Consider the following 25,125-nt stretch of genomic DNA (forward strand, 5'->3'; position numbering starts at 1 on the left):
TGGCATTATATCTGCTGTCTCTGCTGGTAGGTGGGGGCATGGCTCTGATGTTTGCTGGGAATGCGCCACGCTGGGCTCATCTTCTCTCTGTGGATGGGGGCTTCTGCTAGGCCCAGGCGAGGTTGACGTTCTTTGCTCGTCTGCACCCGATCAGTCTCAGTGGCAGCCACACACCTCCTCAGAGGTCGCTGTGGTCCGCTGGTGCTCAGAAGTTCTGCTCCAACTAGGCGCAGGGGGTCCCCTGAACATAGGGGCCACCCCCTATCCTCTAGAGGTCCCGACTGCAAAGGCAGCACTCATAGGGCCTAGTGCGACTCAGTGTGAGTGCGTCTCGCCCACCATCTTTTGACCACCGCCTTCCTCTCTGGCATTCTATTACTGATGGGCGTGTTATGATCCCTGATCCTCGTTGCCACCACTCAGTCCAGAAGTGTGTCGCGGATGTCTTAACCTGGGGTAAGTCCGCTCGGACTACCTTATTTTTGGGCGGGCGGGCGAATTAGGTCCGGGCCTGCGGTGGTGGGGGAGAGGAATTAAGTTGCATCCTACTTACTCACCATCTTGGCCACGCCCCTCTACTAGGGTGTTTTAAAGGAGAGAGAAACTTCAGAATTTTGAGGGAGCATCAAAATCACACACTGTCTGCTTGAAGTCAGGTACTGCCACTGACTGGAGGTCTCTCTCTGTCCATTTCAGGAGGAGTATGGCATAGCAAACCTTAAGACTGAGAAAACAGACCACATATGATTAAAAGGTATGTGTACTGTGTGCCACCTAGAAAATGTGTAATTACAGCATTTTGGTGCTACTGTAGACATTAACTATGGGCTAAGAAGAAAGGGATTCTAAAAAAGAATGATTACATCAATGGTCTGATTTAATGACTGCCATCTAACATGGTGTCAATTTTCATTTTTTTCATTGTATTGCATTTATCATTTTCACCACAATATTTATATCTGCAATAATGCTCAATCATATAGTCTGCACTGAAACCAGGCTTTAACATATAATTAAAGCATTTTAGAAAGATAAACGTGGATTTGTTGTGTGTCCTTTTTTCAGGTAAGGGTGCCCCAGAACACACTAATATTTAAATGTATTCCTGGCAGTCTTTCACAAAACTGAACTTTACCCGATACGCATTACCCCAGGTAAATCATGCAAGATGCAAAGGTCACAGACAGTCTTACCAGTTCAAGTTAGTTCAAACCTGCGCTTGCAAAGGGCCTCAGATAGTCTAAACCGGCCATATTTAAACGTAGACCTATAATAATGCATCAAGAGAAAGGGTTGTTTAACCTTTTTTCTATATGATTTTTTTAAAAGTCCTAGCCCCTCTTCTGTTCAGAAACGTGGACCTAAAGGTTCTATAATCTATAACCTCCAAGACACTCTTCATGTACTGGGGGAACAGTATTTAAAAGTTTTCTCTCTAAAGGGCATAGCTGATCTGGGGAAACCCCACAGAAATCGGATTTATGTCTGCTCTATCCCCATCACAGGAACCTCCTGGTAGAAGCCTAGCTTGATGCAACAAAACTGCTTCACTGCAGGTCGTCAAAAAGTGCCAAATCAAAGAGTTTTATTTTTCCCAAAAAACGGATTCTACACACCCAAAGTCCAAGACCCTCTTGTGTTAAAAAAACGAGTCCCTCAAAGCTTATCATCTCCACGACGCTCCTCATGTATTAAGAAAAACAATTACATCCCTCTTACACATGTCTCCTAGAGGACATGGCTGATCTGGGAAAACACCACAGAAATTGGACTTCTGTCTGTTCTCTCTCCATCACATGAGTCTCCTGATAGCAGCCTAGTTTGATGCAACAAAACTGCACATTATGGTTTTAGCAAAATAAGCACAATACCAAATCAGACTACTCAAGGGAATCAAGTGTATTATCCCTGCTGAAGACAGTTCATTCTTAAGTAATTTTGATGTTCAACTAAAGCAACTGAATTGTTTGGCTTACGTAGAATCCACTGACTCCTTTAAAAGATTCCATCAATGCTGCTACGCATCTGGTATTAGGTTTCAGAAAGTATGATGACATGTTCCTACTACTGATCACTTTTTATGGTTTCCTGAAGAGTTGCAGGGTTATTCAAATAATGGGCATTTGACCACTCATTGTGTCTCTCTGTTTTCGGTTAGATATCAATTCCCTCAATATTATTTGGCCTTCCCGATTTTGTATATCTGCTAGGTACACTGTGATACAAGCTTCTATGTACAACACGCCCTTTAAGGGTCTGATTTGCTTCACATACAAGACTGCAAAAATACAAAAATACAATTCAGAATTATTGCTCCATCAGAGGGGCACTGAGTATAAAGAGGCTCTCCTGAATGTTTGTGATTCATTTTTTGTGCTTGTGGAATTAGTTCATTTTAAAGGACTTAACATCCATTTCTTCTTTTATTTAATGGCAGATGCATCCTGAGGTAATCTAGAATACAAAACTACTAAATTCAGTAGGGCCACATTCATGCAAGATTTTCAGGATAGTGAGTGACAATGTTAATGAGTTACATTTAGATTCACTGTGTTAGTTTATCTCATGAAGCTATCCTGAAAATTGGACATGGATCCAGCGCTGGTAGAATTACCCTGGAAATGTCCAAACAATGAACCTCAACCCATAAAAGTTTATTCACATTTAAGATTTACTTTCATCCATACTTAAATTGCCTTTGCCAGATTCACAAAGCGTTTGTGTGTGTGTAAATCACACTTATACACCAAATAGGTTGTAACAATGAAGTATAGACTGCCAGGTGAGTCACAAACCCAGTTTTACATGAAGAGGTGGCACTTACACACGCAGCAGTTACACCACACCATTTTGAAGTAGGAGGTCGAGGAGTGTATATATTGACAGGGACTGCTCAATGCAATGAGATTAACAACTGTTCCCTTTCCCTCAATGAACTAGGCTTAAGTGGCTTACAAATGAAACATATACTCCCATTTTTCTACGTTGTTTGAACAAATGAAGACATCAAAAGGAGAACTATATTACTAACAGAGTTTAAAAAGTTAGATGTGAAATTTCAAATACATCTTAATTCCACACTGTGGATTGCATGCAATGCAGAGAATACACACATGTAAGATTAAGTAAGGCAGACTCACATCAGTGAAGTCAGTAAAATTATAAACATTCCCTGAGTAGGATACAGCTATAAATGACAAACATAGTTTTAAATCACTAAAGTACACAAACGCGTACCTTCCAGCTGGACTGCTCTCAAAACTATTCTCTTGAGTTGGACTGCTCTCACTGGAGCAGGGTCAAGACCGATAGGTCAGAACAGAGGAGGCTTAGAATAATTCAAGCACTCCATCAATCACTTTGTTGTTGCAGCTGACACCCTATGTTCGGTGGGTATGCCCAGAAATAAGTCCCATGTCTACTTTGCCATTGGAACCAAACTCCCTATCCACATCTCCGCCCACCTCAGAGACCTGCACTGGCTCCCAGTTGACAAACGCATCACCTACAAGCTACCGACGCACACATACAGGGCACTGCACAACACAGGACCGGCCTAAGTCAAGCACCTCCTGACCTTCTACATCCCCACCAGATAGCTCCAATCCTCCCAACTCACCCTCGCTGCCATCCCCAGAACCAGGAAGAGCACAGCCAGAGGCAGATCCTTCTTTTAACTCGCAGCCCGGACATGAAACATGCTTCCACTCCAACTCAAACAGTCCACCTCACTGAAGCAGTTCAGGAAGGATCTCAAGACCCGGCTTTTCGAATGAGCAGCATGCCTGTAGCAGCGCTTTGACACCCTATTTGGTGAGAAGTCGTGCTTTACCAGTGATTGATTGAAACTATACCTAGCTGATGAGCCCTAATCAAGGCGAAACTGGTCCTGGGGGGTTGTGTTACAGTTCAGGGAGGACCTGGCCTGGCATCTCAGGCTGTACTGCTCCTCTTCGATCACGGTCAAGCCTGTGAGTTGCATGTGGCTGGGTTGAAACTAAGGTGGCAAGGTGTGTGAAAAACGATGGATTGGGATGCGTCTCAGAGCCCTTGCTAGAGGCTGAGATTAATTCAAGCATTCCATCCATCACCTTGTTGTTTTTACATAGTTTTCAATCTCCATTATGTCCATTATGCATATGCCTATACACCAGGAGACCAGGGGATATATTGAGGAGCAGTTGAGATGCCATAGTATACAGAGATACTTAGCTTCGGTACAGGGAGAAGAGGACAGATCAGGCAAGATGTTAGCTTGGTTGGTGAGACCGAGAAGGGGGGGGGGGACGACACCTATCATGAGAGTGCGTGATATGAAAGGGGACAGTAGAAACACACCGGGGGCCACAAACGACGCCTTCAGATATTATTATACCTTCCTCTACAGGAGTCCAGATGTACCCAAAACAGAGTCATTGGATGCTTATTTGCGCCCACTACCCTTGAATAGACTGGAGTATGAGGAGAGGGACAGACTGGGTGGACCAGAGACCTTAGGGGAAGTTCAGGAGGCCATTGCGCAACTAGCGTCAGGGAAGACCCCGGGCACGGATGGACTCCCGATGGATTTCTATAAGAGGTACTTGGCCTTGCTGGCTCCCCAGCTGGTGGAAATGTACACGGAGGCATTCCAACGCGGCTTCCTACCGGACTCAATGAGGGAAGCCTTAGTGGTCCCTCTCCCCAAGCTGGACTCGGGGGATGTGTCTGTGACTGACTTCGGTCCACTGTCAATGTTGAACAGTGACTTCAAGATTCTCAGCAAACTTATGGCCAACCGATTGCTCCTACATATATCCAATTTGATTCATGAGGATCAAAACGGGTTTGTACCGGCACGCAATACCTCGCTAAACCTTAGATGCCTCTTTGCCATCTTGCATATGCCACGTGAGGAGAAGGCCCCCGCAGGGAGCTCTGCGCGATCGACTTTGAGCAGGCCTTTGACTCGAGTCGATGGTACTATCTGAGGAATGTTATTCTCCGAATGGGATTGGGGGAAGGATGGGTGAGATGGGTGGACCTGCTATACGCAGCTCCCCTGGCAAGAGTAAGACAGGGCAGGACGGTGTCAGAGGCTTATCCCATATGTAGGGGCACTAGGCAGGGGTTCCCGTTATCCCCATTGCTATTTGCTTTGGCTATTGAGCCTCTGGCGGCCCGGCTACAGATGGAGGGCAGGGGCAGAGGAGTGGAATGGGGACAGGAAGAATATATTATCTTACTCAATGCCGATGATATCCTAATCTACCTAAGGGAAGGTGAATCGGGGCTGCAGTGGGCTCTGGCTAGTCTGGACCGCTTTGGAGGCCTCTCGGGCCTGCGCCTCAATAGGGGCAAGGCCTTTATATTCCCCTTGATAGCTGGAGGTAAGCGCTCCTCATCCTGTCCGGAGGATATGGTATGGGCACAACATACCTTCAAGTATTTGGGCATACAGGTGTTCCATGACCTTAAGGAACTTCGCGAGGGTAACGTAGGGAGGGTGCTCCGTTCGCTTCGGGCATCCGAGGGGTTCTGGCGGTCTCTTAGGCTATCCATAATGGCCAGAGTGTCGTTATCTAAAATGATTATGCTGCCCGCCTCCTTTACTATTTCACCAACCTACTGGCGTTAATACCTCTGACGTGGTTCAGAGAGCTGAACAGCCTTCTCAGGGACCTTATTTGAGATGGAGGCCGCAGATGCACTGCGCCCGCGATCATGTGCAGACCGACTAGTGCAGGGGGGTTGGGAGCCCCAGATTTCAAATGTTACTATCTGGCACGTCAGCTGCAGTGGATCTCCAGATGGTGCGCTGGGGAGGGTCTGCTAGACAGGTACACTGCTAACGGCGAGAAGAATAGAGAGTGGATCAGAGCACAGATGATAGGTCGGCGAGTGGAGGCGCAGGATGACGAGGGTAGCCCTGTCTTGCTGGAGGAGATACCTGCGCCGTGTGGGACCGCCTTACTCTGCGGCACTGCCCCTGTCGGTGATAACTCAGGGCACCACGGAGGGCACCTTGCTGAGTTCAGGGTTGGGAGTTTGGTCGAAAGCTGGGGTGGAGACCATAGGGGCCCTTTTTCGGGACGGGGTGCTGAGGTCCTTCACAGACATGACTGATCAAAAGGGAATACCAGCTGGACAATTCCTATTACACCAATACCTGTTACATCACATAAAGGAACACTGGCGCACGGTCAATGCGGAACCTGCTACACACCGGGTCTTGCACCTACTGCTAACCTCCGGAGTTGAGGCCCAAAATGACGACACACTGGACCCATTGCAGACACTGAGGGAGAGATTGGAAAAGACACTAGGCAGGGACATGTTGGAGGCGGAGTGGAGGAAAGTTTTGGCATACCCACGGGTGGTCTCACGAAATACAAGACTTCGATACATACAGTATAACTATACTCACAGGACGTACCTCACCCGCACCAGCTGAATCTCATATACGAAGGTGAGCTAAGAGGGGGCCCCAGATGTGGCGAAGTGGATGCTGACCTTGACCACATGTTATGGCACTGCCCCGAGCTCCTGCGGAGCTAGAGGGCAGCGTTGACTGACCTGGAGGGCCTTTTGGGCGCCACCCTGGAGCTGGCCCCTTCTGTATGCCTGCTGGGCTTGTATCCGGGGCCAACCCTTGGGAAAGTAAGCAACCGAGTCCTTGACCTGGCTTCGGTGTTGTTTAGGAGACGGATTACGCTAGGCTGGAGATTGCCAAGGGGCCACCCCATAGAGGATTGGAGACGGGATGTGTCGAAGTGGGCAAGGGCCAAACTGCACGTATTGCGGCGTGAGGAGGCTCGAGGAGTGCGCCAAACGCACATTGCACTGATTTGGGAGGAAGCATTGTCCAAATGGGAGCGTAGGGATTGGGAAGTAGGAACCCCGACAGAAGGTTTAGGGGCAGACACAGAACAAGAAGAGAAAGTAACCGAAATAGGAGTGACACACTGAACCATAACATAAAAGGGATGAACCGGACTGCTTCCCTCAAGCGGGCTATGAATGAAGAGTCCAGAGGGGATAGCGGGCAGGCATGGATGGCACCAGCTGATACTGTAAGGGGTGGTATGTGAAGGGAGCACCCTAGCCCCCCTGGTGAAGCCGCCGTTCAGAAAAGAAGTTGTAGAGACAGCAAGAGGGCCTGACGACCCACTGGGTGGAGGACCTCTAGCCCGTACCCAAGTGACTAGTAGTCAGTACTTACCCTCTCTACGATACACCATCATGTATGTAGTTGGTTTAGAGTTAAGCATAAGAATAGTATGTGGCCAAGAGAACGATAGCATGATACACGATAAAGGAACATATGCATTTGATACACAGATTAAGCACGGAGCTGGGACCACGCAGAGGCTGGGCACCAACTTTGAGTAGGACCGCAGCAAATTATTTATTAGAGATTACTCTTGGAAGTCGCCACGGCTTGTATAAGTGTATGAATAAGTGTATGTTAATGCCATAAACAGAACTGATTATGTACAACAGTTAAATGTTAATAAAAACAACCTTTAAAAAAAAAAAAGAGATGAGGGGATGAGCTCATATCTAAGCTTTAATGTTAAGGAGGTTTAGGTGATATGGCGCTATAGACTAACTTGCAACATTGCTGTGTCGCCATCCATGTCTGATCACCAGAAGTAAGCACTTTCTTTGTACATCATTTTAGACAACTCATGCATTACCACACCAAACAACCACGTAGTATTAATAAATTAGCTGTTTTTTTAACACCTGCTGCTTACAAACCTTTGAAACCACAAAACGGCAGCAGAACATATGATAAGATCAAACTAATATTATCATTTACTTATGGACAATGCACATCCCATGAAACATCATGTTAATATTAACAAGATATATAGGTTAACCTCATCCTGTTCTTCACTGGAGTTACCTGCACAGGCAGCCCATCCCGCCAGACCAATCCCTCGCCATCACTTTCCCACAAGAGATGTACTTCTTTTCCTGTCCAGTCCATGGGAATAGTTAGTCCCACTTTAAACCAGCAGGTCCACCACCTGAAATACAAAGTGCACAAAGGAGCAATGTTAAGGCGCTAATGGGCAAACATCAATGCTTGAAGACTTAACTGATTGTATAATTCACAGTTCTAAATTGATATGCAGGATACTTAGCTTCCCTAAACACATGAAAAAGTTAAATAACACTGCACTTCTTTTCTTTCAGTGATAATAAAAACAAAGCTTTTGTAACAATACTGCATGTTTTAGAGCATTAATTAGCACAACTGAGAAGCTCACCTTTGCAGGTCCATCCTTGTTGCTACCACTGAATCCCCAGTGAATAAGTATGACCACTGTAAATGCAGACTCCAGCCAGCAAAATGTTACTCTGCCCCACACTGCACTTTTTTTCATATTTCTCTTTGTTCTGGTCTGCGTCAAAAACACGCAAAGGAACGGTCCCTGCCCCGATGCGCATTCCAGAGACAGAGGAGCAGTACTTTTCCGTAATGAAAACACTGAAAACATTACGAAGCAGAGACTGTCTTATCACGTCTACTGACCACATCCACCATGTTATGTTACTGCAGAGTGCAACCCGGTGCCGGTGGGAAGAAGTGCAAACACGTTCTATGTAGAAAACAAGCTAGGTGTGGAAAAAATCCTGTGCCACCGATGTGACAGCAATCACCTGAAGCTAATCTAAGCACAAAATATGGAGTCAGTGGTTAAGATGGAGTCGGTGGTTAAATAAAGATAGCTTTACACTTGTTAAATCTACTCTATAGTGTCAATGTACTACAAAACAAAACCACATTTTAGAATACATTTTTAATTTCCTTACAATGTGCTTTGCATTTAAACATTGACATCATAATACACACTGGGACATAAAACACATTTTAAATGCAAGGACATTATCCACAACAAAAGCACACCTTTCTCAGACAATGAATACAAAACAGATGAACTCAAAGGCTTTAAATCTTTCTAGAGAGTAGTAACATCTATAGCTCATGTATTCTAAAAAAACACAGATAACAAGTAACGTGTAATATGGTCCTATATTGCCATCGTGGGCTTAAGGTGACATTTATAAGCCAAAAGGTCACATAAGGCCAAAGGTCACCAGAATCCCTTGATGGCATTACAAGCTCAAATTACACCATTGCCAGGGCTGCTAGGATTATGCGGCAATGGAAGACCTAATTTTGCATGTGGGTTATCTCAGCTATGTGGGATGAAAAAGCAATTTATGCATCATGTGGCACCGTTTTTGCCAGTATAATTATAATCTACGTGAGCTAGAAACAACAGTTTTTGTTGAAATTTGCTAATCATGCAGCAAATTAAGGGGTAAATACAGTAAACCCATAATTGTACAGTAAACACTGCAGTATTGCATCATTCCATCGGCCCTGACCAATGTTGATTGCTTTATCAATAATCTATTCATAAAAGTTTAAAATAACCTAAACATTCTGGTAGCAATCAGTGCCCATTGTTAGATGTACCGGGGCAAAAACAGCTTCAACAACCTATCCCATTTACAAGCAGGCTGCGTTTGTTAAAAACGCAAAGAGTTTTTCTCTAAAATTCTATATTCATACCTTCATAATTACAGATAACTCCCTCCTTTTTATTGCAAACAGTAAAGTCAAGTATTTCACTTAATATTTTAAATAAACATTTCCCTCACTGACAATGATTACCCTCTTCAAGCTATCTGCCTCAAACATGTAATATAAAGAATACACAATGGGTAACGTGTGAATTCGCCCAGTATCGCCACCTCGAGGTTCTGGTGACATTTAAAAAACACTCGCCTTTCAACATTGTGGGCAAAAGAAACATCTTTCAAGTCATAAGGACTCCCTGCTCAGCCTCAGCGCCCAGCTTAATACACAGTAGAAAGCTTTGCCCACATTAATGTAGGAAAAAAGGCGAGCTACTCGAACAAGACCCTAATGGTCAAAACACAATGATTTCTGCAAGAATTGTGGAATAAACAAACAGTTTTCTGCATAAACTGTCCCGGAGTGGTTCGCCTTTTATCCTGCATTATTGAAAGCAGGGAAAGCTGTCTACTGGATACATTCCAGTTAATTGCCACAGTACATCAAAATTGACATGAAAGAAATACACTGTTTGGGGCTTCCTGCATTGCATGTTACAATTACTTAACACCCCTGCAAACAACTCTCATAATAGAACTCTAGAAAGTGATTTTACCGTGCTGCTCATATTTAACTCCTTGCATCCTGGTTTAGGTTAAATAACATTTTTTACACATTGTGTAGGGCCGTGTATAGGTTTGTGATAGCAAGCCGTGTGCCCCATATGTAAGTAAAGTGTGTAGTATCTGAGAGCATGCAGGCTCTCTCCCCTCCGCCCCCATGTAGCTAGTAATGTATGCTGGACCTCAAAATGTATCAAAAAGTGGCCTACCGGTATTGTGCGTCCATCCCTGAGGTCATGGAAGGACATAAGGGCTCCCCTCCCATAAGGTCTCCTAATGTCAAAATGCCCCCGTTTACTCATGTGCTCGCACTAGGGACAGTGGCAAGGAGGTTCAAAAAGGAATAGACCTCCGCATTCCCCTCACGGCCCTGCCAAGATTGCCATCCCTAAGGTCTTCAGAAGTATGATAAATCTGCACTCCAAAGTTTTTGAAGGTGTCGTAGCACCACTTCAGTCGACTACCCAGTTTGTTCCGGCGACGGTACTTGTGTCATCGGATACATACATGACTTGTCCCAATTCACCCTCAGAGCAGATAATTCCCTGAAGTGATACATTAAGTCCATCAAAAGTGGTAACGTGGAGGGCGTATCTCGGAGGAACACCAACACATCCTCAGCATGTAATGAGATAACATGGTGAACCCCATGATCCAGCATACCCCAGTGCCACGCCTGAAGACGTAGTTTGCATGCCAGGGGTCCCATGTCCAAGACCAACAGTAAAGCGGATAAAGCGCAGCTCTGCCTATTGCTCCTTTGAATATCAAAGGCGTCCAAAATAGTAATGCCTGTGGTCACTCAAGCGGTTGACTTCCCATATAGAGTCCTGAACGAACTCACAAAAATGGGGCCGAAACCCATTTGGACAAGTGTGGCCATGAGAAATTCCCATCCTAGAGTTTCAAAGGCCTTCTCTATGTCCAGCGATACTGCACAGAATCCCCTGCCATATTCAGGAGTTATATCAATAATATTAGGTCCCAGCTATCAGTAATGACTCCTCGGGTGTCCCCATGTTCCAATAATGATTCAGTGGGGGTCCCCGGGCTCCAGTATTGATAAAATGGGGGTCCACAGAAGTCAAAAGGTTGGGAACCACTGGTCTAAGTTAAATAGTGATAGAGGACAATAAGACCGGACATCCAGACGATTTCCAGTCATGTTTGAGTAGCACCAGCACAAGTGTTTATCTGAGGGTTTGCGAAAATTGACCCACTTGTCGAGCCTCGTTAAAGACCGCTAACAATTTAGGTGCCAGTGTAGCTGCATAGTATTCAAAGGGGAGACCATCAGTGCCTGGGGTCTTAGTCCTGGAAATCTGTTGTATGGCTAGTTTGATCTCAGCTAGCTGCAGAGGTGCTTCTAGTTCTTCCCTGAGGGCCATCCACAAAGTGGTCAGTGCCAGGCCACGGAGATATGTCCGCACAAGGTCTGTTGAGGGCGTAGGCATTGCCATTTATAGTGACCTGTAATATTCCTTAAATGCAGTGTTGATGGCTGCCTGCGTATTTACCACCACACTGTCAGGTAATCGTAGGGCTCCTATCGGCTGCCTATGAACATCTTCTTTAACTTGCCACACTACTAATCTGCCAGATCGGTCTCCTTCAGCACGCACCATGGCCAGATGACATCTGTAATCACAGGCACCCTAATCGTGTCTTCGTATCTCTATATTCCCCCGCAGAGAGCGCAGTTGGCCCAAACAGGAGGGCTGGTGCACTGCCTCAATCTCCAGTTCTCTCATCTTCTCCAGTTGGAGGAGCTTGGCTGCGAGTACCTTACAGACACCCCATGACGCTCCCAGACAATGGTCCCGCCCTTGTGGGTTTTCCACTCCAACACCTTGGACGTGGCTGATAAATGACAGCGGGCTATAAAACACTGCACCAAACCCCTTATATTTTCCTTATATATCAGATAGTTTTTTAAGGAAATAGGGAATGACGGGAGTAACAGTTGCTGTCACTCCGATGGATATCAATGACAGTACTGACAATGGAGGACTGATATTATTGTTAGATGGACTATACTGTGGGAATGTGGCGAACTGAAACAAAATAGATTAAATAGCCCTGAAGAAGTCCTGTTTTAAAGGACGAAATGCATTGGCTGTCTGCTATGTAATATATATGTGGTGTCCTTAAAAATGAATAAAGAGAAGATTTCAATGGACTTAAATTAAAGAACTGGACTATTGTTAATGGGTTTCATGGTGCATCATCAATTGTTTTACCTTGGACGTGGCTGTTTTGTTATTTTGCTCAAAATAGGCGAGGAGCAGATTAGAGAGATCTTTCCTGTAGGGGAGAACAAGAAGGACCTCCGCCTGGAGCCTCTATATTAGAGATCTTAGATTGATTCCCCCCCACAATGCCATTGTGAACAACAGTAGAGAATGGTCTGAGAGGGTGTGCACAAAGTATTCTACCCCTCTGATCCTCCCGCCCAGATATTTGCCACATAGAAAGAGATCTGGTCTGGTATGAATATCATGTACTAGAGAGTAATAAGAGTATTCACATTGCGTGGGGTTGTGTAGGCGCTAAGTGTCATACAAGCTATCTTGGATTATCCACTCCTGGAGGCAGCATGTCACAAGGATGCACGCCACACCCTGCAACAGAGGGGGGCTATCTATCCCTAAGCACACAACTGTAGTCTCCTCCCCATACTTCCGGTGTTTGGGGATCTCGCAACATTGCTGGCGTAATGGCATCTCAGAACGCCAGTTGACCAAAGTCTGGGGCATATATCCCTGCTATTACCAGAGTAAGGTCATCCAGTTGTCTTTCTAGGATCACAAACTTGCCCTGTGTGTCAATCTTACGTGAATCCACCATGTAAGGAAGCCAGGAGCGATCCATACCAATACACCTCTTGCGTAGGCAGATGAGGCAGTGACATACACCTATTTCTCATCCCATCAAGTGCTGATTGCATAAGGTGCATCTCCTGTAAAATCGCCACGTGGATATGACGACATATGAGGTATGCATGTATCTTACAGTGCTTTGTGATTGAGGCCATACAGCACACATTCCATGTCAACAATTTGTAGTGAGATACAGAGGTGATCTGTTGGTCACCCATGTGTTATAGTGTCTGAGCATTATTGTCTCTCTCTCATCTACCTCGGCTTTTGAAAGCATGACATCAAAATATCGCGCCCCAGGTCTGAAGGCCCTAGTACCCCAGTGAAAGAATCATGTACCCCTAACACCCACCCCTACTGCTGCTCCCAAGTGCACGTCATCATAGATTTACAGAAAGAACATGATATAGAAAACCAGAGAGAATGGAAAAAGCATATGAAAACAAATCCCCTTCTGCCAGGAAGATCTACAGTCTCCAGACTAATTCCCCCATGCAAACAATAACAACAGTATAATAAAACAGGTATCTCCCACGCATGAACCTGAAGAAGAGTATGCAGGACAGAAAAACATAAAATGTTCAACTGTTTCAGAAGTTGTACCACACACGGGACAGATATCAGTTACTGTTTTCATACCCCATCTACACATCAAAGTCATCAGCGGCAGGGCCCCAAAGTGAAATCTAGCATATAGACTTTTGCCTAAAATGTCAGGTATGATGTCTAAATATGATTCAAACTGCGGGTACCATTTGATGTCAATGAAAAGATTTTTTAGGCTACCATGAGATCTGCGACTTATATAGTCGTTCCATACATAGGACCAATATACACGCTTCAACACTTTGGTGTGGACTTTCGAGATTGTGGGGTTTCTCCCAAAAGTCTCCTAGGCCCAAGTTACTGAACCAACTAGATACATGTTTGACCCAAGGGATAGAGGCTGAGTTGGAACACTTTAGCAGATCTAAAAGTGAGGTCTTGTAAACATCCAGTTCTGGGACAGTCCATAGCCTTACCCAGTATAGAAGTGGTCTTAAAATAATTAGGTCGGCTATCCTTCTCAGGCCGAGATCTAAAAAAAATGGAATCAACGGAGTGCTGGGAGTGCAAGCATATAGAGCCCTTGCAAAGTTATTCTCTCCAATAGTTAGCCTGTTACTATTGGAGAAGCCCCAGACCTCCGCACCATAAACAGCAGCTCCCTGCGCCCTAGCAACATAAATCTTTATTGCTGGGGAGACCGTTTTTGCTGTCGTACCCCTGTAAAAGCTCAGGATAGATGCTACACTATGCTGCAAGAGACCAACACTCTTATTAACCTGTTCTGCCCAGTGCAAATTATCAGTTAGCCTAACACCCAAATAGTCGATAGAGCTGACCTTGTCTAAGAGATCGCCATCTAAGCGGATGGTGCATTTTTTCCGCACTCCAGAGTGAAGTGACATTAGCTTAATTTTCTTGTGATTCAACTCAAGACCATAATCCCAACAGAATAGATTAAATCCGTCTATAAGAGTTTGTAAGCCCATTGGGGATTTGGAGATAAGAAGGGAATCGTCTGCAAAAAGAAGGATTGGAATTTTCTGAGCGCACAGGGTGGGAGCATCATTTTGGCATGCCATCAGGGCTTGTACCACCTCATTAATAAAAATAGAAAATAAAAACGGTGCCAGCACACATCCCTGGCGAACACCCCTGTTTATGGGGATTTTGTCTGTTAGTTCGCCTTGGCTGACCCATCTCACTTGCACATATGTATCTTTATGCAGTCGTTTCAGGAGTTGAATTGGGTTGGCTGGGGTCCCTATTCTGTGTAGCACCTCCCATAGCTTCTCTCTTGGAACCAGGTCAAAGGCTGATCTCAAGTCAACGAAAGCAACATATAAGGGTTGTTTTGCAAGAGCTGTGTATTTCCAGAACAGCACAGCTAGCCTAAAGACCTGGTCCACTGTACTGATTCAAGATCGAAATCCTGCCTGGAGGGGAGGAAGGATCTGATGTTCCGTGGCCCAGCTCGTTAATCTGCCTAGAAGTTGCTTTGCATAAGTTTTTCCTAACACACAACATTTAAATGACTAAGTCAACTGTGCAAACATTTTAAAATATATTTCAGTAGTTGTGAAAGCACCTTTTCATATTTCTGTATGATGAAAACATTATTTTAATAGGATGATAACAAATCAGAATACTTTGTATTGATGTGCAAAGGATATGTTTTCTGAAACCCAATTTTTAAAGATTGTTAATACACTATATAGTTTTATCAGTTAAGCTGAAAATTAGTGGAGAGGTTACTGGGTGTAGATGACAATATCTTACCACATTATGGTTTAGCAATATATTTATTAAAATTGAGTGTTTAAACAAACTGAGAAACACTCCTGCCCTGATGGCAAAGCTGTTAGTAAGCTAAAAGAAGTCCTATGTTATGTGGGCTAGACGTCTTGGGTACGTGGGCTAGATTCTTGTGAATGCCCGCAGCAAACATTAGTCTACTCAAACAAATGAGGTTTCTTCCTGTGTCGAAGATGGTCTCTTTATCGGAGTAGGCAGATCTTACTCTGACGGTTTAGGGGTTTCTTTTGGTGTGGTGGTTTTTGTCGGTTTCAACGCTCTACATCATCAGTATCCCTGGTCTGGGATCTTTGGGCCTCCTTTGTTTGCGGCTGACCCTCGATCGCTGTCTTCTTGGATGTTGGGGCTGTCTTGTGCAACTCTTTCTCATGAATCTTAGCCTAAATAGTTTTCTGTCATCTTTTTACCTTTTCAGGTCACTTTTCGACATTGTTCGTTGGTTTCTTTGCCGCGTACTTCTTCTCAGCATCCCCCTCAAGGATTTCTATGTCCGATCCTCCATGGGGTGGTTCTGCGCCCCGACATGCTCTTCAACATCAATGGGAAGGCCCATAAAATTCAGGGACGCCTGTGGTTTCTGGCGGTACATTGCTGCATGGTGTTCCTCTCTCTGTTTTCAGCACACCCTGAGAGTCTTCGGAAGGAATGCGGCACAGGCCTTGCAGTCCTTGTCCCCATGGTCTGTTAGCAGACAGAAGTTACAAACTTTGTGTGGGTCATGCTGTGCAAATTTGTGGGGGCATATCAGGCAGCATTTAAAGAGGGTGTTTTCCATGATCCCTACCCTGCTAAATTCTCTGGCCATGTGCAAATTCCAGCAGGGTACCCAGCCCGGGTGCCTGAGCGACAGTTCCCTTCTCTCTACTGGTCTCTATCTGTCTCTAGTTTGGCGAATTTCCAAAAACTTCACCTTTTTTCAGGATTCTTTGACATTCTAAAACAAATTTGAAGCTTCTCTTTTTGCTTCCAAACCCAATGGTGGACAAAAGAATCTGAAGATGGCTACAATGCAAAAGGGCACCAAATGGTGGTCGACATCATCAGGGGGAAGGAGAAAAAAAAAAGAAGGGGTGGAGCCAATTCCGGACCCAACCACTAGATGGCGGAACAATGCACAGCATGTGAATCCAGAAAAGGATTCATGCTGCAAAACATGTATTCCAATAAATGGTGCTGCATTCATATTTGTCTGAGTCACAGTGTAATGAAAATGTGATATAATTTCACCTATCACATCAAAGGTGAGCCCATGGGGATTACATTTGGTGTTCGAGCAATAGTTTGCATGGATGCTGTGGAAGTTAGGGTTTGCGGCATTAACCATAACTTGCAAATGTTATTAGCTTTTAGGTTTTCTTTATTAACCGTAATATCACTGTAACTGTGTCTTAGTGAAATTCAGAGGCTTTTCAAACATATGTTAAAGTGTTAGAATCAATCCTAAACTTCTCTGCAGCTGTAGTTTTTTCAGTAACTACATCTATCTTGAGCTGTTATGACTCCAGATACTATAATTATGAGTGGAGAATCAAAATTATTCATCAGGACAGACAAAATTATACAGAAAGAAAAGAACAATTATGAGGCACAATATGTGAAAATCTGTAGAGGTACTACTTAATTATTTTTTTATTTAAATTTCACAAGTATTAATGCTGCACTAGTAAAGCTTCACTTCATTAATATTGAATTAACCCCTGAATACAGCAATCAGCAACTGAAAGGTAAGTTGTCAACATTTGAAGATGATCCTCATCTGAGCAAACTACATGTGGTGTTTATTGTCTTGTGGTACTTTTGATCAGTTGAAGCTAGAAAGAGTTCTAGTAAAACCTGCAAATTTATAAATGTTACGTTATGTGGCAAATGTGATAATATCACAATTATGCGTACGTGGTAATATCATAATTATGCGTAATCCATGCAGCAGCAGAATCGCGTAATTCATGCGGGCTTTATTATGACCAAAGCTAACCATAGCTTCACTGTTATGGCTACTTAACTAACTTTTTTCCGCAAATTTCTGATTTTGTATGGTGATATACTACATCCAACTTCTATAACATAAGCCCCCGTCAAAGACGGCAAATCTCTGTTGCGCACTGTTGTCAACAAAGCACCAGGCTTGTTCTTCCTATAGGGCATGCCTTCAACTCTCCAACAGCAGTCAACTCCTGCTGAACAGGGCCATCAGCCGTGTGCATTGGTGACATGATGCAACCAATCAACATCCCATGCAGCTAACCGCAAGCTGCATAATTTGGAGACAAAATGAGTCAACTGCTGCACTAAATACATGTGGTGAGTTAGCTAATTTCTGGAGTGCTCGTTCTTTATTTCAAGAAATGGTAAGGCATAAATATAACTGGGTCGTGCACCTGCACCAGCACTACAAGGTGGATTTAACTGCTTAAGCAAGACGGTCAAGGAAGATATATAAAATATGCTTATAATGTACCGCAGACAGCACTATAAAATATATATAAAAACACTGAAAAATCAAAGGTTATAATGTGGGTATGGAGATATTCCCTGCTTTTTTCATCTGTATTATATATTTCAAATTCCTATACATTTCTTTTCAGTAATGTTACCCAAATTTCTATCCATTAAATTAAGTCCTCACCCCCAAGTAAAGCACTTACGTAGGTCCAAACGAGTCTCCAACCTGGGCAGCCTGGAATGTCTGACGAAGTGCTTCATCATATGGAATCCTCTCTGGGGTCAGAAAGTAGGCGAGAGAGTCCAGCGGATGCAAGGCTCCAAATAGTCTAAGAGAAAGGAAAATCCATGTCAGATGCAAAAGGGTCTGGGTTTAGAAGAGGCGCGGTAACCACTGCTGCCTGCCCTGCCCATCCTCCACCTGAAGATAATTTGTCACAATTCAATATGGACGGTACAGTGTCAAGGAAGCCACAGGGGCCACATAACAAAAGTTAGATAATGGAAAGCAGCCTCCACCTTATCTGAAAAGTGAGGGTACAAAACGTCTTTCTTAGGACAGTTTAGAGCACCTTGAAAAGAAAGATTTAGGATTATTGCTGCTGAGTTAAAGGAAGCATTGGGTTGTCTTAAGATGTGGCTGCACTGACTTTTTTTTAAACTTCATATCAACTCATTTCTTTTCAGGTAAGAAGCTAGTCAACACTCCATAAGTGATGAGTTAGTGGCATCAGATGGCTGGAGTTGAGATTATGTATTTCCTTTGTATCGTTGTTCCCTTTGGGCCCATCTATCATGTTTTCATTCTCTCCAATTCTTCAAATGGCTCTTTAAATCCTCTAAATGCAGTTTTCCCAAAAATATACCTGATGTTTGCATCCCTTTAGCAAAGGCATCTGACAACAATCCATGGGTACATAATGCCCTTTGCCCTCCCATACATATGCAATCGCTACTGTCATCCTTATCAAGAAGAGTAAAGCCTCTTCAGTACAGTGATGTGATACACAGGAGTGGTGCATCCAGGTATTTCCGAGCAGACCCAGCTACGAGAGTCTTTATGACTACAGTACAATCATCCACAGTAGGAAGTAAACAGTATCAACAGGGTAGAAGCATTACATTATACCCTGGAACCACAAACACAGACCAATGGGTAACCTCACCCGAGTGTCCAAAGACCCATGTGCATATGGGGGCCATAGAGTAGGACTAGATGGCATTGTTGTGCGTTGCAAAAAGCATTCTACAGAATTGGATAATAACACTTTTTGTTCACAATGCAACAAATAATAGACAGTAACAGTAAGAACAGTATGAAACATTACAGCTAAAAATGTGTGCGCCTAAGTACGTGTTAGTACACAGCTGTCTGTAAAAAGAAATGTGCAAATGTACGAATATCTTGCTTGATTATTGATATATACTTTTTTGTAATTTGGCATGAAAAATTGAAAAATCCCTTCGGATACGGGCAAAAGCAAGCTGGGTTATAGAATGATGGTGGGAGAGAGATTCAGGGATTGTAGTTTTCACCTTCATGAACTATGCAAATGACACGCACTTGCTGTTTCACCTATGAGATGCAAGGGGATGTATGCAGAAAACGTTGAAACCTTCTCTGACAGCTGTGGCTGCTTAACTGTCAGACAATTCTTTGAAGCTAAACTCAGAAAATATAGAAATCCACATTTTAGTGGATCCTCTGAGATCTAGTCTATTGACTGATGGCTCACACAGCTTGGAACATCGCCCACTCCATTCAAAGAGACTAAAAACATGGAAGTTATTATGAACAATTCACTCACATTGATGACACACCTTAATCGAGTAATTTTTGGGGTCTTTAATTTTGCTACTTGAGGCAGCTTCTGACTACTAACTTGTCTGTCAAATGACATGTACATGCTATTTCTCTAGCAGGGCTGGTTACTGCAGAGCACTATTCTTCTGTATTGTTGGTAAAATGCAGTTGTTACAAAATTTAGCAGCACAGACTATCCAATCCCTGACTAAGACCCATATGTCACTGGTTCTGAGTGAGCTGTACTGGCTCCCTGCCAATAAATGGATCTTATTCAAAAGCTTTTGTCGAACTTATAAGGACTTGATACAACACCATGTGCAAGGCAGTACTAGAACATCTTTTTGGTAACAATGTGCTTTATAATTAATCTGGCGACACAGACTGCTGATCAGTAAGAACTTGTTCGCCCCACTTGAACCGTACCTTTCTACATAGAACCTATATGAGAAACATTTGTCTAGTGTGTGTAGATTTTTTCATTAGCTGGTCCGACTCCACATTTTTCTTATTTAGCATTGATACCGTTGCCTTCACTCTCCCCCTCTCTCCGAGGTCTGACTTTTAAAAAGCATTGACTAAGTCATTAAAAAATCAAAGTCAATGGCAAAGTCAGAATTTTAAAGAATATTAAGGAAAAATAACTTTTAGAAAGTTTCCTTTTTCTCCCTGCCGCCTGAAGTTCCAAGAGGATCCATTTACATTTACTACACTTCTGCCAACCAGTAATTAGCATTTGAGTAGGTGTGGAAAAGGAACAAAATATAGGCTGACCTGAATGGGCAGCAATGACTTCTCTGAACCCCCCAGAATATGCACTGGGGGCTGTGAGCATCCTTTTGACATTACAAAATCAAATCCTACTTAAATGCCAAACCCTCCTTGACAGGTCTGATGGGTTTACATAAAACACTTTGGAGTACACTTGAAAGGAAGGCAAACAAGATGCAAAATGAATTCTTGTGTATCCACTGTCTTGTTGCTGTAAACCCCTACTTTTGTTCTACTGAACTTCTGTTGCAGAGTTTTACTGTAGGTAGAGTGCCTTTCCCAAACTGGATTTTAATGTTAGATGTGGGAGGACACTAGGATTACCATAGTACACTTCACACCCACCGCCAAACGGCTCTTAATCATTTTACCCCATAAGTTAGGGAGTTCCCAGAAGTCATTCGCACCTACTAGCTAGTGTCGAGCATAAATGTTGCTTCAGGCACCACTTCAGAATACTGCTGTACCTGTGGAAGAATCAGAAGATGGCTGAATCTTGTCTCTGTGACCAGAGAGGAGCCCTGAAGAATGTGTTCTGGCCTCTCGTACCCAGGACAAAGATACAGACTCCAGGGGTCATGAGGCTGACCTCCTGTTCAAGCTCTAGCAAAACAAACGACAAGAGGACTTTCCTGCAACTGTCCAGCTGCCCAGTGTCAATTTGTGCTGTTTGCCTCTGTCTGACATCTTGTGAGTTTCCCTCAAGTTGGGGAGGGGGGCACAGGGTTGGAGGGTGGGCTTAGTGGTGTACTCCTGTTGCAGACTACACACTTAAAGGACTAAAGTTAGAAGGTAAAATCTCACACCTGGCTGGTGTTGCCGACCAGTGCTTCATTGCAGTCAGTATGAAATACTGGTGCTTGAACAATACTCAGCATGGGGGTGCTAGTATCATTGTTGCATCGATAAGGTCAAAGTGATTATGAAAATTCAAGTGCCACACACCAAATAAGAGTAGAAAATGAGACTCCCATTCACCAGGACAGTGGTAATGGTGTAGTGCATAGACTGCTGTGCATTTTGGAGCACATTGTCACAAATATATTACTGAACAAGGGTGTGAGAGCACAGTAATTTACAGGCAGCACATCATCCATTGAAATGAGCACTAACTTTGCATAAGCATGTAGCTGTACTGATAAAACTCTATACTGAATGAAAGCTACTAGGTGGAATTTGGGTTTCAGCGAATATTTATCATTTGTGCATCATTAAGTAAAGTGTCTTGATTTATTTTGATCTTATTACAACCTTTTTTCCATTACACTTCAGAATTACAAAAAATGTGCTTCCTTTGTGCTTTCCTAATTGCGGATATATTTTGAAATATTTGTGCACTTCATTTAAAGATATATAATTTTTTTGTGTTAAAGAGTTTACATCTTATAGCTTATCCTTTTACACTACCTGTACACCAGCAAGATTGTCACATAGTTCAGTTCACAAAAGCTTCTCAATTTTCAGAGAAAAGGCAAAGTAAACATCAATCTCCTTGGTAAAACAATAAGCAGAGATTTGACAGAATACATAGCCTTACATTTGACCTTGAGCTTTGAAAGCACAGGAAATAAGTCAAGATAAAACCCAGTTTTCATTGCTCATTCATCTTTTGAACCTGCGCATAATTATATTGGGGGTGTTGCAGCTGCTGCCCTCTTAAGTAAGGGACTACGTGTCCCATCTTCCACACAGATTACGCCATACAGGCTACGCCACCACCGGTGAACCACCGATGCAGTCAGTCACAGGTGAGCAAATTGGAATGAGACGTGGGATCCCGTCTCGGGCTACATATCTCTGCCAACACAGGCCCCTCATGTGCAGTGAGTGAGGAATGCGGCACAGAGTAGGTGCGACCACGATTTCGGGAGCCGTGGAGTAGTGAGCAATGTTGGCAGACAAGGTTTCTCTGCTGGGGCTGAACCTCTGCCTTCTTTTGCTTAGTTTCAGATTACCATTCTTGTGGTGTATCCGTTGTGTTCATTCACTGGCCTTTTCAAACCCATTATAATGATAGAGTGTGACTACAGGGCGTAACGTATCCTGCACCCTGAGGAGTCTAATCGGCACGGCCACTTGGGTAAGCGGTACGTAGATGCCATCATAACATCACTGTAATGTACTGTTTGTTCAAGAAATAGAAGTGCTTTTTTATAGCTTCCCTGAGCTTAATTAATGCATAGTCTGCAGTGTCCACCTATTGGGTGCTATGTGTGAGGGCTCATGCAGGGGTGTGGAGTTTAATAAAATATTTACTTGTCCATTGGACAGGTTGTTTCTTAAATCTACTTGTCCTTTAACAAAATCCACTTGTACGTTTTGTGCCATGTGTTATATTGCAACACATTATGACAGCAATCTTATTATATAGTAGCTCTGATAATAGCCACTGTGATTATGTTAGAGCTCATACTATAATAAGATTTGAATCCTAGCAATTCCCTTATTTTACCACCTTTCCACAGATCTACATATCGTGAATGAAGGTAGCAGTAGTCAGTAGTTCCAGGTTTGGAATGCTCTTTTGAGTCTTTGCAAACCTACTATCTTGCACATTTTAAGGATTTTCACCAGCTCTTCTCTATTCTTTTACCATACTGAGAAAGGTTGGAAATTTACTCCTTGACAAAGGCGGAAGTAAAACTTCTTCCGTGGTAGGAAAAAAATGTGGTTAGAGGGAAAGTGAACTTGTAAACGCTCATCAGATTTTCACATGAGCAAATCTACACATGCACATTTGCTCATGCAAAAATGGAGTTCACAAATATTTTCTAGGAGTATGATTTCCTGGCTTACTGTAATTTCTTGTGAATTCTTGAAAGCCGTAAATCTCTACTAATGTGTGGGCATATACCATGGATGCATCTTTGTGACTTTCTTAAAGAATTGGGCATCTGTTTAGGCCTGGTGTTAACCAGGATCTTCTGTTTTTATTAAGTGTATCTCTTTCTCTATCGGCTGGCTTCATTGTGAAGCATTTTGCTCTTTCATGACGAGTATATCAGCACACCAGGTTTTGTTCAGTGCCAGGAACTACTGTCGCAATGTGTGCTTTTTGAGACCAATATATATATTTGCTTTTCCCTCAATGTTTATTATAATGACGAGGGCCCAGCTGCTCCCATAACATTAAAGTTTTTAAAAAACCATGCCAAAACAAGACAAGCATTGACAAAAACCAAAAGGCTGATCTCCAATGACAGACCTCTTGGTTTTGCCCATGCTTGTTTGTTTTCATTAATCTTGTTGAAACTGGTTACACTGGTTTTCCATTACGAATATTTTTTGGAAACACTAGCATGTATCAACATTTTACTAAATGATGTTTAAAAAAAAAATGGTACCTAAAATGCCACAATAATTTGGCAAAACATTTTTTCCTAGATGCATTTGTTTGTGAAAGTTTTATTTCAAAGCAAAGAATCATCAATCTTGCTTTCAAGCTTCTGCAAATATTTGAATCTAATCAGAGAGCATTCTGGGAGCTTTATACATAGCCTCATATTCTTAAACTTTGCAAATGTGTACACAATTTTATACTGGAACCACTATTAGTTCTGCAGTCTGAACTTACAACAGTTACTCAGTCTTTGCATTAATGAACCATAAATAAATACAAGTTCAAATAGCATTAACATGATCACCTTAACAGCAGACAATGCCCAACCCTGATCCATAATGTGTTACTGTAAACTGGCAGCCACGGGATTTGTGCTGCAGGGGTTGGGCCTACTTGCCCCAAGGACAAAATAAATTAAAAAATCGTTGCCCTTGATCCCAAACAATATATCCTGGGGGTCGGGCTACAGAATTCCACACCTCTGGCTCATGGTAGCTCAATGCAGTCATTGGGTTATATGAGTGTGTGATCAGCAGGCAGCATAGCTGTCTCATTGTATATGCTGTATTTTTCATGATGTCAGAGCATTTGCTTTCTGTTTTCAGATGTAATGGCCCTGTGATGTGGGCTTCCACAACTTGGCAGGCAAGTCGGCTCAATAAATATTTTGGATGTTCACTCTACAGGCATAGTGCTTGTTTAATTACATTCAGAAAAAGGTTTTTTTTTACGTCCTCATGAATGCCCAGGACCATTTGTGGCCGATAGTGTAGGGCAGAAACATGCTGTCAACTAGCTTTCGAGGGTCATGGGACCATTAATCCTGACGTAACCCCACTATGATAAGTACTATACACATAGTTGATTTTATTCATGCCTACCCACTCCACTAATAAAGGGACACCTTGGGGTGGGTGAGTCATTTTCAACTTTTCCTTACCCTAGGGACCTTGATTATGAACAAAGTGCTCCCTGAAATATGGTTGAGGTCATCCTGGCTAGTAGGAGCCATATATTGTAAAAAACATGGTGCTTGTCTGAGTTTCTTAACCAGCAAGGCGTTAGGTGATTGGCAGACGGATACTTTTTTTGTGTCAAGCTATTCCTACTTAAAACTTAAAAAAATAATATCTCCGGTTTCCCTTAATGGAATCTTGTCATTCTTCTGTCATTTCATTTATTAAATTTTACCTAATTGTTCTAATTCGGTTGGGAGTTTTATTGTTTTACATTTCAACTTTATTACTGTTTTGGTATTGAGTGCATACTTCTCACATTGCCCTAAGTTAAATCAGTCTGCGCTGTGCTATATAGCTAGCAGGGAGTTG

General features: G+C 43.2%; 1 protein-coding gene across 1 annotated transcript in view; it reads right to left on the reverse strand.

Moving 5' to 3' along the window:
• Positions 1-25,125, reverse strand: part of MAN2C1 (mannosidase alpha class 2C member 1) — a 290,720-nt gene that overhangs the window by 245,716 nt on the left and 19,879 nt on the right. The window contains exons 2-3 of the mRNA XM_069222163.1: positions 18,086-18,211; positions 7,892-8,015 (exon numbers count right to left, since the gene is read on the reverse strand). Of these exons, the coding sequence (XP_069078264.1) occupies positions 7,892-8,015; positions 18,086-18,211 (250 nt within the window). The remainder of the gene's footprint in view (positions 1-7,891; positions 8,016-18,085; positions 18,212-25,125) is intronic.

This window comes from Pleurodeles waltl, chromosome 3_1 (assembly GCF_031143425.1).
Source record: "Pleurodeles waltl isolate 20211129_DDA chromosome 3_1, aPleWal1.hap1.20221129, whole genome shotgun sequence".
NCBI lineage: Eukaryota > Metazoa > Chordata > Amphibia > Caudata > Salamandridae > Pleurodeles > Pleurodeles waltl.